Raw genomic sequence first — 15,379 nt, 5'->3', positions numbered from 1 at the left:
GAGCTTACTGTTTTGCAAATATGAAAGGAACAATTATTTCAAAAGTTTATTTTTTCCACTAACACTTAATTGCCTTTGAAAGACAAAGTAAGTTAAACTTCTGTCAGCAAGCCAGATTCTAACATTCTGGTAAAATGATTAAAGGTTTGACTAACGATATTCAAACAAAAAGTGTAATAGGTTGTAAAATGTACCATCCCTCTGGGAAATGAGGTATCATGGGCCTGAAGTTTCTAGTACTAAATGCATGGAACTCCCATTAACTCTACTGCTCTTTGTGCTCTTGGAAAAACTGTAGGATTGGGCCCTCATATCTCCTTTCTGCACCATTGTTGGCCAGAAATGGTAGAAAAATGTTCTGGTTCTGATACCAACAAAGAAAACCAGATGCTGGTTCAGTGGGTGATGAAGTTGAAGGCATGGACTTGTCCCAGTCTTGTCCCAGGTTTTATTTGATTCCCAAACTGCAAGATACTTGCAAGTTTTGCCTTTCTTAATGTTTTGCTGAAGATCTTATAAAAGCTTTCACTGGTGATGGCTTTGTAACTGCTTGAATTTCCTTTTGCCATGTGCTTTATTTCCTATGGCACTTGTGTACTATACCATTGGTCACTTCTTCTCACATGATGTATGCCATCACCCCCAAGCATGCTTAACCAAAAACCTAATTTCACTTTGGTCATTTATCTAAAGGAGGCCTTTGGCACAGCTCCCTCTTCTGTGTCATCAGCCAGCTCAACTTTGTGACAACTTCTTGCCTCACGTTATTTTTCCCTCTTTGAAATAAATATACATGGAGTTAGCAACCCCAATTGTCAAGGTTGCCTGATACTTCATTTTATATGAAGGGTTATTTTCCAAAATTAGACAGTTGGGTCAGTAACTTCTCATGCCAGGTGCTATGTGTTTTGGAGAAAATTCAGCCAAAACAGCTCAGCATATTCCAAGGACACAGAAGAGAAAAACATGTTGTTTCCCACTGTCAAAACATTCTTGAAACCTTTTATTTAATATGTCTTAAAATCCCCCCATTGTTGGACTTGATCACAGATCAGGGATTTGAAATTTGGCAGGCAATGATCTTCTGGTCATGGATAAGTCTTTTGCAATGTCTGTGAACATCAACACATATTTTACTACAACCTTTACAAAAATCCCCAACCTTTTCCTTCAGTTTCAGTGGAATCTTCTTGGATGTTAATGGCTGAAATTTCTGAAAACTTATCCTTTTAAGTGTTCTCTAGCTTGTTACAAGTCCTGACTGCAAAGAGATTGCACGTGTGTAGCCTCCTTAGAATACATTAACGTGCTGCTCTTCCAGAAATAAGCTATTAAAATTTTTCCTTGAGGTTGCTCTTGCTTTCTGCTTTACTGCAGTGTGGACCAGGTGCCACAGGATGAACTCTGTGATGCCTCCTACTTCACATTCAGGCATTCAGAAGAGATTTTGTGGAGAGCTTCCAATCTCCTGAGCTTCAGACTTATGACAGGGAATTACGAGATCCCATGAGAAGAGGGAAAGATGAGATGAGCTGAACAGGAAAATTTGCCATCAGTTCATGCAGTGAAGGAAAGGCAGATGTGAGAAGGTGGGTGGAGGTTGTGGGACTGGCTGTACAGACACACTGAGTCAAGGAAAGAGGAAGAGAAGGCTGAGATTAGATAAGGAATCTGGGTGGGAGATGGAGTCAAAAACACTTGGAGAGGAAGGGGAAAAATCAACTATCTGTAGAGCCAGAAGAGGGAATTGGGACTAGTCTGGCAGAAAAACTCTGTGTGGGGAGGGATAGGATGCCAATGCATTAGTGTTCAGTATGGATAAGGAGCACATTTTTTGAAGCAAATTTCGCCATGGCCCTAACATACTGTTCATCAGTTCACATCACAGAGTGGTCTTGGAGAGGGTAAATTGGAATTTTCTGGATGAAGCTAAACCAGAAGATGTGTCCCAGAAAAGCACCTGATGCTCTCCAGCAGCTATAGGATATCTAGTCCATGGAATCAGACTAGAATTAGTCCCAACGAGGCACCTGCAGTTTTGCCGTATGGATTCTGGGTCTTCAGCACCAACTGGTTCAGTCTGGACATCCCTTGACTTTGATTGGTTTACTTGGGGCTGTTACAGATAGTATGAAGCCTCCTTCTGTACTTTCATGGTCCCTTTTGGCTTGAAGAAATTTCTCAGTAAGAACATTGGCTATTTCATTACTCATTTTGTACTGCATTTCCTTAAGATCCATTCTATTGAGGGGCTTTTTGCTGCATGTCTTTTATGTTTTCTCCAGTGCATGTATTTGGGTTTGCTTTCATTAGGCAGGTCAGCACAAAGCCCAGCAGAAATGCCTTCTGGAATTATGCCTGATGCCAGAGTGGATGAGGGAAGCCACTGCAATAAGGTTCCAAATATTTTGAGATTTTTAGTTCCTGTGTGCTGTAGTTGTTCCTGGATTACTGTTTGTATTTTGAGAGCACAAAGGGCTTCGATCAGAACCAGGGAGCCAGCAAATAAGTTCTGAGCAAATATATAGAAAGAAACACATTTTATAGACCTGAAATAAACCTCTGGCCTGCCATAAGAGGAGAGAGGGAAAAATCCCAACTGGCCCATATGTGAAACAGTAAATGGGTCCACCATGGCCCACATGGAAAAATAAATAAAACCTGCTGAATTGGATTGAGTTTAGGAATGTGGCTCCTTTATTTTGATCCTGGGGATTAGCTCCCAGTCTTACCGTAGCAGGGAGTCTGATCTTTCTCTCATTGAGATCCAAAATCTAAATCCACATTAACACCATAGAAACAGGATCAAACCTTGACATCTAAAGTAAAAGTAATCCAGGAGCTTAATCAGCAAGTGCTGTGTTGTGTGCACACATTTGCTGAGAGATTCTCTGGGTGAGAGTGGAGGGAGATGACTCCACGTGCTGCTGGGAATCCCTGTCCTGAAAGCAGTGTTAGAATAGAGAGACAATATCTCTCACCTGCTTCTCAGTTTTTAAGGTGAGCCTTAATCTGACCTCATATGTTAGAGTCTGGTGTTTCTGCATGTTCCAGATGATTTGGGGTAATTTGTTTTCATCTGTAGACAAAGGTCAGCAATTAACTTTCAAAGAAATACTGTAAGGGGAAAAAAAATTTAATCAAAAATTCTCGGTATGGATTTCAGGGTAGCAATTTCCCCTTATGTTTTTGTAAGAGTTCACTGCTTTTAGCAGTGTGGACCCTACTGATTTAATGGGAAATGTACAGCATAACCATTTTAAATGGGTTTACAGAGCCTTGAGTTTCTTTAAGAATATGAATTACATTCAACTGAGAACCAGAGACCTTTGGAATATATAACTTTTTAGGAGCCAGACCTGGACAACCTTAACTATTGTTTCAAAGATGTCCTTAGGACAAAGAACTGACCCTTATGGTCAGTTCTGTCCCATTTCTTCCAAACCCTCATCTCTGTTCAGAAGTCCAAAAAATCTCACATTTATTTTTTCCTGTAATTTACTTCACCTCAAGGAAAGACTGCCCTAGGTCATGGTTATCTCAGTCAGGTTACAAAAATCTCCTGCTGTCAGACTTCTTGACAGGTCTGTGGGCTGCAGAGGTTGCCTGCTGCTGTGGCGGTGAGCTCAGTCATCCCTAATGCAAATAAAACACTTTCTGCTAATATTGTCTCTGCTGCAGAGAAACACCAAATTTAGCACCCCCATGAGACTTTTGGACCATATCAGAGAGTGCTTGGGTGAGGGTGGAATGTCTGTAGTACTGCTAAAGGAATGTGAGGCATCCTGGAAAGGGATCTGCAGGGTCTGCCGGGGCCAGCGGAGCTGCCTGTGGGGAGGCGCAGGAAGCTCGGCAGATCGACCCTGTTGTTCTGCAGAGGAGCAGTGCTGCACATCTGTGCACATCTGCAAAGCCAGCCCGTGTCCCTGCAGCACGGGCTGCCCTCGGTTCCACTTCAGAGCAGCAGGTCATGCATTCTGAACTGGTCATCATCTGACCTTTGCTGGAGGTTTTGTGCTGTGACTGACCTTGATTGTTATCAAGATGGGATTCAATTCCCAACCAAGTAAGCACAGATGGGCCCCTCAAACCTGCTTTCTCTCAAATACTGTCCAGAACATGTGAATTCAGTAGTTATTTCCTTACTTTAAAGATATACACACCCACTACCTCCTGGCTATCTTTAGCCATTCCTCTGATGAAAAACCAAGATGCAAAGAGATATTAAGTGGTTCAGTAGTTAATGTTTTTTCCAGGACTCCTTAGTTGTATTATTGTTTTACTGTAGTATTTTTCACTCTGGTGGAATACACAAGAATGAAATTAATAAAGCTCATATTTTATTACATCCAAAATAAATTGTTATATTTAAATGTCCTTCCTAGAAATTGACGATATAAAAACTGTAACATAAGAAGGTGTTTATTTCAGAAAAAATAATTGCAGTATTTGCTTGAAGTATTCTGAACATTTGGCAGGAAATCATACTTATGCTAAGGAGATGTAAACCAGAAGCTGATAATTTAGCATCTACTATAAAGGGGTCCAGTTTGAAGTGGAAAGAAACCTTTTTAAACTATTTTTTTAGTTAAAACTAAACTCAACTATTCTTCCTCTAAATATTTTATGGGTAATTCTGGAGCCAGTGTATCACTGACTTTCAACACACATTTCATTCTGAATCTGCAAAAAAGAACTTCCTCTACAGCAGCCACTGAATGTGCATTAGTTTCATCACCAAGCAGAGCATCTTGTGCAGGGTGCAGCTGCAGAGGGCATGTGAGGCAGGGCCTGCCTTGCAGAAGAGATGCAGTTGGGCCATGATGGAAATGGGTGACAGCTCCTTGGATGCTTCTCTCTTCCTTTTGTGGATATCCCTGTGGATGCCCTTTTCTGAGAGCACTGCTTTTGTTGGCATGAGGGCCTCTAGCCTGTTGGTTTGACTGGTAACTCGGTTTGCTTGGGCAAATCACAGATTTCCTACATTTGAAATGAGAAGTAATAACTTTCTGCCTTTGTAAAATGCACTGAAGTAAGTGTGTTGCACATTTATATATGAAGAGGCCTTTCAGGCAGCCAAAAGCTGTTTTGTATTGATATGTCCTGTTGGGGGCTGGTTTGGTTTATAGTTCATTTTAAATTGAGCCTCTTACTGGAAGAAATGATCTTCTAGGGTAAGTTAGATGCAGACACTGCTATAACATACACCTTATAGCTATTATATATTTGCTCTTAACTGGTCTGTAATTGGTTAAGGGTTAGTGTTAAGTAGATGATTTATTTCCTGTAAGTCCTGCCACTTATTAAAGTTGTGACCTGCAGCAGGAAATGAGGTGTGGGCAAAATGAGACTGAACAGCTGCAGATTTTTGTAAGGGGGAAGGACTACTTAGCAGATTCCTTATGTCAATTCAGTGATTAGAAAATAAAACTAGGACAACAGAGTGTAAATATGTTCCTAATACACTACTGACATTTCAGTTGTTATTGTTAATAGCAAATCATTTTCCAAGAGAAACCAAGATTTACAAGTCCATTTGTAGGTCTTAATAGTTGCATGACATATCAAACAGACTCAGTACACTGTACTTAATAAAATAACATATTATTTTTAATAGAAAAGTTGTGAAAGCTGTGAAATATTTTCTTAGACACATTTGAGGGTTTTCAGTCTAAGTATGTGCTGTACAAATTCCCTGATGAGAGATAATTTCTAAACCAGTTCTTTAATGTTTGTAGGGGAAGAAACTGTGATTGCTGTACCACATGGGAGTCGCAGCGTGAGAATCACCCTGAAAGGACCAGCACACCTTGGTATGACTGAGCTGTTTTATGTATTTGTACATAGGCAGAAGATAAAATCAGAACCTTGTATCTGAGCTCATCCAAACTTTGGAAAATATGGGTAAGATCATGACCTTGATACCTTGATTCCTCTTCCCATCTTTAATATCCAGCCTGGAGATAGTCCTAGAGAAGACTGGAAAGTTTACTTGGTAAAAGGAAATAAAATACATAGAGGTGGTTTCTATTCCTTCCATTTAAACCAACATAAGGCATCTCAAATACAGTACACTCTTAAACAACACACCAAAAAAACTTCCAGAGTTATGTGTGGAACCAACATCCCTTGCATAACTCAGCACCAGATTTCTGCTGAAGCCTCTGACAAGTGATCTAGGTCCAAATAAAGTTGGGTGAACGACTACAGCAGTCCTGCTTCCATGTAATTCTTTTTGTCATTGCATACCACCAGTGAGAAACAGTTTGTTATTCTCTAAGACAGTTGATTTCCAATATTTTCTTATAAGGCTGATGGCAGTATTTATGGCAATTTCCTTATCCATAGGCCTAGTTTGCCTAGAGAATTGATGGTTTCAATTCAATGGTAAGGGAATACCAAGCAATGAGATAAACTATTCATTTAACTTTGAACAATTTTTTATCCAGATGTGGTCTGGATTGTAGAAATAAAAAGAACTTGAGCTCTGAAATATGTAAACAGAAGTAAAAAATACATTTTACTTGAAAATTGCTCATTAGTTTGTTTGCTTTCAAAAATATATTGTCACATCCTTTCAAGGAAAAAAACTGAAATAAAATTCCCTCTTCAGAACAGCTCCAGAGTGACAATAACTTCTAGATATACTACTTATATTAAAAAAGTACAAAGCTGAATTTATATTGAAATAAATAATTTTCCTTTAAAACTGTTGAGGGGATATGTGAAGGAGTGATCCTGACCAGTTCAGGTCAGGACTCTTGGACTTTCTTAAGTAGTTCTGCAGAAGGAAGTTGTTGTTTCAGCTTTGTATGAGGAAAAAGTACTAGATTGAGTGGCTCTTGGGGGATTTCTGGAAAGCTCCTGAGGAATGCAGCAGCAACTCAGTAACTGAGTACAGAGTGCTCCTGGCTTCCTACCCAGGGTGGTTCTGCAAAGAAGCTGTGGCTTGGCATCACCTTTGTTAGTTCACTCTCTAGCTGGACAGGAATTGTGAAATGTTCCTTTAACCACTTCCACCAGCACATGTGTTTGCAAATCTGCAAGGATTTAGACATTTTTTACCTAAAATTAAAATTTCAGAGGTAAAAACCAACTGAGAGCTGTTGTGGGGAGGGAGGTGAAAATTACTTCTGGCTTCATAGCCAGGTCTCCAAGAGCTGATGCTCCAGAGGTGCTTCTCCACCTTCCCACTGTGAGTGTTTCTGGGTGTTTGTTGCTTAACAGAAGATACCAAATGATCCTTTGCTGCAACTGCATCAACTTTTGTGTGGGTGTGCTGGTGGAATTAAAGCCAGAATTAAAAAAAAAAAAAAATCATCTACTATTACAGGTTCCATTTGTCAGAGATGTTTTTCCTGGCTTGCAATGAGTTGAATTTAACAGGTGAAGCAGGGACTACTTATTGTTAAAATTTTATACTGCCTCCTGTTGCCAGTATATATTTGTCCTTCAAGTAGAGTCAGCAGCAATAGCAAAAACTTGAAGAGCACTATGGAGTGTCTGGCACTTTTCCCTTTATCTTGTGTTCAGTGGGGCTTCATCCTGGGTTTATGATCTGGTCTTGTTCCAGGAAAGCACAGCTGCTGGACTAATCAAAAATGGAAATGTGGTTGGAGATGTAGCACATAACAGATTTGAAACAAATGCTCTGAGCATTGTTTTGCAACCTGCAGTTGGTGTTTGAGCAAGGACTGCTTTTCTTTGTAGCTGGTTAGAATAAGTGCTTTGTTTGTGTCTCTGGGCACTTAAAGACAGGCAGCAGATTCAGCAAGATGTTACTTTGTGTTTTTAACAAATATGGCCCCCCTGTATTTCTGCCTGCTAGGGTTTGGTGAAAGATTTGGTGGAAAATAACCAAGTAATTAGCACAAAAATGGGTCTGAATAAAATGTTTCATTGTGTTGGCTTTGTTTTTGATTTGGACTGTATCATGGCTTTTCTAGTAGTTGTTTTAAGAGCATTAGAATCAAAAGTAAGACTGAAAGTTCCCTGAAATTAATCCTCCAGCAGAAGAAACAGGAAAACCAGAAGCTAATATTTTTACAAGTGGCTAATGCTAGATAACTGAGTTCGTGAACTTAGGGAGGTTAAACGTTACTGAAAGGAACTGCAATGTTTTTCTTTTTGTCAATTTTTTCTCTGCTCACAGAGATCTGCATCATGTGACAGCCCTTAGCATGGGTTTGTGCACTGCTCTGTCTTTGACAGATGCTCAGAGGAGCACGGTGTTGCTTTTGCTTGCATTTTGAGAAGAATGTTTTGTTTTTGTGCTACCTACAAATGAATCACAGAGAAGCAGCTTTTGGGCAGCACCATACTTGCTCTTTGTTGCACTGGGAGCAGGAGCAGTTTCCCTGGGAGCTCCTTCATGCGCAGGGAGGTACCTGTAGAGGGTCTCCTGTGCCTCCCTGCCCTGCTCCTTCCTGCCCCCAAGAGAATGGGGGGATTCTGCCCACAGCTGGGCAAGGCATTTGCCATTTTTGTCAAGGGAGGGAAAGGAACTAAACACAGAGAGTTACAGGTCTTTGGCAATGGTGATTGTCATGGTAGGCACAGAAACAGGTGAGCAGCCAAGAGAATTCCCTGTCCGTGTGACTCTTCACATCTGGAGTCTCAAGGAATTGATTTAGGAATTGATTTAGGGAAGCTTACTCCTGAAGTCAAACTTTCCAAGTCTTTAGTATAACAGGACTCTGCAGAACAAAAACATTTGGTGAATTCTTTTCCTGTCATGAAACCAGTTGATAAAACCTGTGTTCTCAGTTACTTCTCTGAAATCAATAAATAAGCAGTATTTGAGGAAGAAATTCCTCCCCAGTAAGAATAATGATGTTATGTATGTGTTAAATACACTAAATGCTTGGTGTCACTCTGTTTTGGAAGGCTGTGATGACAAGCACTGGGTACTACTGAGCAGGAATGCATTGCACCAGAGGTTATCCATTGTGCTGGGGAATAGCTCCTCATCTCCCTGTGTGACACAGGAAAAATCTGAGCAGCAGTTCTGGGGTCAGTGGTGTGACCTCCAGAGACACAGCCCTGGCTCCATAGCTGCACCTTGCAAATAAACACATTACTTGCATCCACATCTAGTGTAAACATGTCAGCTCTCTGGGAGTTACTGTCTTGTTGGTTGCTGAACAATAATCTTGGTTTCCGCTTAGAAAAACATCAATAATGTTTTTTATTAAAAAAATTGTAAAAGAACCATTCAGAAATGCAGCTGAGGTCACCAAATAAACATTTTCATCATCTTTTTGCACCAGCTGGATTGTAATGTCGATCCTGTACTCCTGAGCATCTTCCTGAATTTATTTTGAGTTGGAAGTACTTAAGATTTGATTTTACACTTATTTTAAAAAATGAGACAATAACAGGCACCATGAATTTTTACTTAATTTTAAGCAGCATTTGTGATCAAGCAGTTTGTGATTTAAGCATGAAGTTTGGGATCAAGGCTTGCAGAAGCTTAATCCAAGAATTCTGAGTTCCATATATTTTAAAGGGTTATTTTGTAAGGCAATCAGGAAAGGACCCTTCCATAAAAATGACAAACAGAAATATGTAGTAATCATCTAAATACTTCTTTTTTCTGGAATTAGTTTATATCTATTTTTTCCTAATGGAATGTGTTGGACACTGAGGCACATTGATTCCCAGAGATTTATGTTTTCTCTTTGACAAAGTACATTTTATTCACCACTAGATTCATACCCTGTGATTAACATAAAGTCATTTCCTAGAAACAAATCCTTCCTGAAACTTCCTTCCAGCCATGTATGTGATCTTTGTTATACCTATGAGCACAGTGGAACCTAATGCTTAGAAGCTTGGGATAGTGGTGGTATGCTTTCAGGAATTTAATTCATTCTGTAATTTCTTTATTCTCTTTGTTTGGGTGCTCCAGAATGCATATTTGTTTAAAAAATATGAAGGAAGAAAACAGTTAATGATGGATTGCAGCATTCAGAGTATGTTTTCAGTGCAGGTAAAACCAGATGCTTTTAACCTAAATGATCTAGCCTGACTTAGGTAGCTTTGTTTAAAGTACCAAAAAAGGCAAGGTAGTGGGAGAAAGAGGGTATTTATAGCTCATCAAAAGATTCCTTTTAGCTTGGCCTGAGCTCATCTGAGATTCATGCTTTTCTCATGCAGTGCTCTGGTAGATTGTAACCAGACCAGGGTATTTCAAGTCATGCATCTTGCTGTGCCTCTATGCTGTATTACACTGAGCCCAGAATTCTACCTTCCTTATGAATATCTTCCTTTAGCTTTGGCCACTTACAGTTCAGTCAGTTTACTGGAAGTGATTTAATCTTAAAATGCTTCATCTGTCTTCTGGAGGCTGTGGGCTGTTAGTTTAATCTGTTTCCAAGGAGCAGAGAACAATTCAGAAAGGGTTTTCATCACCAGCTGTTCTGGGAAAGGGCCGTCCCCTGCAGCTGCCCACCTCCTGGCCCCACTTTCTCCTCTCTTGGGAAACACTCAAAGCTGAGTTCAGGATCTTGGTGCAGTGATTCAGGTATTGAGGTGAGTGTCAGGTGGGTTTGGCACCACTCAGGCTTCTCTGGAGACTGATTGCTCAGATTGCTTGGCTTTTGAATTGCATGAAAGTATGAGGTATTATTCTCTATATTGATTCTATCAATTTTCAGTTTCTTTCAACTTTTCCTGCTCAAGCTTTTGCTTATATCAAGTGTTACAGAGCACTTGGTGTAGGAAAAACTGTCTCAGAAGTGTTTCTGGTATGAAAGAATAGTGTGTTCAGACAGATATTCCTGTGTTGACTTGTCTTGCAATTATCTATCAGCCTATAATCTCAAGCAGTTAATATTCTCACAGGTTCTCTGGGTGTGTTTTTACTGCACATATGCAGCTGGTACTTGCAAGGCAAAGTTGTAAACATTGCTTTCTGACTTTCTTGAAAACAAAAACCTGTTTAAGTTTACTAATTGCACGTTTCTTCTTTAGTTATAGAGTCAAAAACACTACAAGGAGAAAAGGGAGAGCACAGTTTCAATGCTCCTGGAACATTTGTCATTGAAAATACAACTGTTGAATTTCAGAAGAGCACAGACAGGGAAATCATAAAGATCCAGGGGCCTCTTGGAGCAGATTTCATTATCAAGGTGGGGTGTGTGAATGTACAAATCTACAAAGTTATTGCAAGTACATGCAACACTCTGGTGGCTGTCCATCACCTTGTAGCAACACAACAAAATCTTTTAGCTAGCAAGATAGAAATCCTAATTACAGTCCAGAGATCATTTATGCCAAGAAAATCCAAATAAATTAAAATGTTATGTGATTTATGTATTTCCTGGGGTGGGAAGTACCACAGGATCTTTAATGGTAAAAATGGCCAGGACTTTTGTTTTCAATACTGCTGGAAGAGTAGCAGTGTGACCCTGAGCAGTGCTAATCCAATTGCAGACTGCCACCTACTGAACCTGAGCACTGCTTCCAGCAGCACCCTACATTCTCCCTCAGACAGTGCTAATCCAGCCACTGACCATTTCCAATCATTTTAATTTTTTTCTGTCCAGAACACATACCAGTGGCTCGCATCACACATCAAGATATTTATAAGTAGGAACATATCAGTATTTGACTGCCACAGGAAGGCACTCAGACGCTTTGGCATTGGAAGTGACAGAAGTTTCAGTATTATCAGACTGCCTGGCTTTACCTGTCACATTGTAGAAACAGAATTTCAGTTGTTTTCCTTTTGCATCTCCAGTACCATGTGCAGCTGGACTTGTCTGACAGTGTGCTTGGATCACTTTTAGATTTCCTTCTGCAGCAAATTTTGAAATTTTTGCTAACAAAGACATAAACCAACAGAATACAGTTAAGAACTTTACTATTTGAGGATAGATAATCAAATGGTCACATTAATACCTTGAATAATTTGAAAAATAAAACACATTCAAATGTTTGACTATTGGGAACCTAAATTTAATGGCTACTCTATACTTTCTAGAGGTTTTATGTCTCTCATCATCTTATTCTGCACTGCTATTATGCATGAACTCTGTTTTGAAATGGCATGAGCAGCTGAGTACAGTGTACATGTGTGTTGTAATGGAAATTTCTTCAGACCAGGTACTCTGGATCAAAAGAGAGTGTGGTTCAGTTCTTCTTCTATCAGCCCATCAGTCACCAGTGGAGACAGACAGAGTTCTTCCCCTGCACAGTGACGTGTGGAGGAGGTAAGTAATGTCAATTCTTCAGCAGTGATAACAGCTCAAGATTAAAAGGACCTGATTTACAACCTTTGTTCTGCATTTTTAGTGATTAGATGTTTGTGTTTCTCTGCCCACTGGTAATTCCTCTGCAAAATAAATGACAGAGCAGCAGCTAAGCAGGTTGGTTAAGCTGGTATCAGCACAGAGGTTTTTACATGTTGTCACTGGAAGTCATGTTTTTCCATGAGTGATGTTTTGAGTAAGAACATTGACTAAGAATAAAAAATACAACATTCAAAATGGAAAATTGCAGCTCATAGTGGATATTTGGGGAAAGTAAGCAAAGAAACATGATGAGATTTTAAAATAAGAATAATCAAGAGGTGAAAAAGTATTTCTAGCCTCAATAGTATACATGGGGGTGAGTTTTAGAACATTTAGTTGAGGAATTAGTTATACAGAAAGCAGAATAGGTAAATAGAATTTAAAGAACATCTGCTATCAGTACCTTTGGCTGTCTGATTTTAGACAGTCCTGATGGTGGCTAGAGCAGCACATGTGGTATTGTAGCATCTACTCCTGATTTAAGCACTGCAGCTTAGATGAAGTGTAGCTTCATTCTGCTTATCCAGCCCAGCCCACTGCCTGTCATGTCTGGTTCTGCAAAAAAAGTGTGAGCTCATGGTAGGAGGAGTGTTTGACACTGCAGATAGCAGCTTCCCTTCAGCCAGCATTTCCCAGGTCACCTGGAAAACAGAGCAGGATGCTGGTGATACCGATACAGGGATTTTCTGGAGAGTGCAAATGTGGTTTAAATAGTTGCTTGGGGCATGAATAAAGAGAGTGAGAGATGTTTAAAGTACAAGCAGAGTCTGGGGATCTTTTGAAGGACCATCCATTTTGGCATTTGCACCTTCCTGTGATCTGAAATGCAGACAGTGTATGTGTCTGATATGCAGTCCCACAGGAAACTACTGTATCTTATGAGATACTTGGCCTCATGAAGTGTGATCCTTGCTGGAGCTCTGAGTGGCAATGCATATCCTCTGTTGATTCCATCACACTGTGTTTATAATTTTTTTTCCTTAACTTGTCTGACAAGGGAAGAAGTATAAAGCATCACAGTTACTTTTGAGGACTGCATGTAAACACTGGATAGCCCAAGGGACATATTTACCTTCAAAGGTATTGGCTCAAATCCAGCCTTATTCAGACTGCTGTTATGGCTTGAAAATTATAGCTGCATGTCAATCTCTTTGAAACCATCCAGGGTGTTCAAAGCCCTGCTTTGTGGCTGCTTGCCTCTAATATAAAACTGGTACCTTTGTCAGAGGGGCTTGGCAGGGAGGACAGGAACTGAAGAAGCACAAAAACTGAGCTGCTCAGTCATGACAGTAGTAGTGTTAAGAATGGCATGCAGAGAAGTTGTAGTGCAGCTGCTTGGCTTTAACCTGTTATCTTAGATTTATCTGGACTTAGTGTCCAGATTGTCTGTTTGGCATCTGGTACTGGCAGTAAAAGAAAAGGTTCCTCACAACAGAGATTTGGAATTAGTGCATTGCCATTCCTCACTTGGATGCTGCCTCTATCTTTAATTCTGTAATTTCCATGTGTTGGAAGGGGCATCTCATAAAGCAGAGTCAAGCTTGAATGAGCAAGAGTGTTTAAAAACTGTTTCTCTTGTTTGCAAGTGACATTTCTTCTGGGTCCTTTCAGTACTTGCAAGAATTGAAACATAGATGCTGTGAGCACTGGAACTGCTTAGTTCTTTATGGTTGTCACTCTCATGCATGATGACACTTTGGATCAGCCAAGAGACACACAACTGAAGCCACTGACACATGATACTTAGCATTTTCAGTAGGCACAGGGACTTGTGCTGTTGGTTTGTTGACTCAGTTTGATTTTAATTCTTGTGGTCTAAAACTTTTTTTCTTTGCACATACCAGAACATCCTCCTCTCCTCAGTTTAAGTCCAAGTAAGCTTTTTTGAATGAGTCTTTTTTTCTAAGCCAAAAAATAACCTAGTGGTTTATAAAACCCAGATCCTTTCTTGCAACCAGTCTCCACACATATTTTATTATTTTTTTTTCACTGAGTAGTTAGTTCAAGTCTTCTTTTGTTGGCTCTTCAACTCGGAATGTTCTTGAATCTATTTCTTGGTTTTCTACAGTTCCTTAGCAATGTTTTTGGATCCCATCTTCAATTCCTCTGGCTTTCTGTCTCAAGTATTTATTTCTTTTAGCATGAATGGCTGTTTAATATAGCTCTCCAACATACTGGTAACTCCTCCTTGGAGGAGGGCAGTTATACATTGTGGAACATGTGCTAGAGCCATATGGCTTCATAGTTTTGCTTTCTGACAGGTGAGCTGGTGCAGTACAAGTATTTCTGCATCAGAAGGAAATATGTGTGCCTCTACTCTTAGAATATTAGTAGAATAAAGAGCTGGAAGCTCATTTAGTGTTAAGACAGGTTAATATAACTGCTGTGCTGAACTGCCTAAAAGGAAGGTCTGGTTGTGCATTTCCTGTTTCCTTGTTTAAAAGTAAACCAAAAAAGAGTAAGACAGAAAATTAATTCCATGGGAGAAAAGGCTGTTTTACTTTATCTCCATTAACAATATTTAACTTTGCTCCTGCCCTAGGTTACCAGCTCAATTCAGCTGAGTGCGTGGACATTCGTCTGAAGCGCGTTGTTCCTGACCACTACTGCCATTATCATCCAGAAAACAAGAAACCAAAGCCCAAGCTGAAGGAATGCAACATGGATCCCTGCCCTTCCAGGTCTGGATGGCAAACAAATTTGTGTGTGACACAGGCAGTTACTAAGGAAGCAGGAATTGTATTTACTGAATTTCAATTCTTTTTATCTTTAAGACAACTTAATCTTGGTTGGTTATTGCATGTGTCAAAGGCTGATATCTCTGCCAGTAGATGTGTGGCACTTCTTCAGTGTTGCAGAATAGAGGATTTTGCTTATACAGAGATATTGTAAATATCAGTTTACTAAAGGGCTAATTCTGCTTTGTCTATTGCTGAGAAGTACAGCAGCAGTGGGAGGATCTTGTGAGGCTGTGTGAGGAGGACAGAAGGTTTGCTTCCTTTTGGATTTATTGATGCTGCCATTCAGAACATCTCAACAGCCAGACAGAAGCTCCAGTCAGTGCAAGTTTTGCATATGGTTTA

The 15,379-nt window shown here is 39.9% G+C and overlaps 1 protein-coding gene across 4 annotated transcripts in view; it reads left to right on the top strand.

Annotated features, from left to right (window-relative positions):
* The window catches only part of ADAMTSL3 (ADAMTS like 3), a 170,481-nt gene that overhangs the window by 100,453 nt on the left and 54,649 nt on the right, over positions 1-15,379 (top strand). For all 4 annotated transcript variants that reach the window (XR_011681472.1, XR_011681471.1, XM_071441394.1 and 1 more), the window contains exons 8-11: positions 5,739-5,813; positions 10,975-11,132; positions 12,104-12,215; positions 14,839-14,977. Coding sequence is in view for 2 of the 4 variants with exons in the window: in XM_071441394.1 (XP_071297495.1) it covers positions 5,739-5,813; positions 10,975-11,132; positions 12,104-12,215; positions 14,839-14,977 (484 nt within the window). In the remaining 2 variants the exon portion in view is untranslated. The remainder of the gene's footprint in view (positions 1-5,738; positions 5,814-10,974; positions 11,133-12,103; positions 12,216-14,838; positions 14,978-15,379) is intronic.

Source organism: Agelaius tricolor, unplaced genomic scaffold (assembly GCF_023055355.1).
Source record: "Agelaius tricolor isolate 1412-34295 unplaced genomic scaffold, bAgeTri1.0.p SCAF_16, whole genome shotgun sequence".
NCBI classification, from domain to species: domain Eukaryota; kingdom Metazoa; phylum Chordata; class Aves; order Passeriformes; family Icteridae; genus Agelaius; species Agelaius tricolor.
Note: the sequence above shows the minus strand (reverse complement) of the source record. Positions and strands in the feature narration are given on the sequence as shown.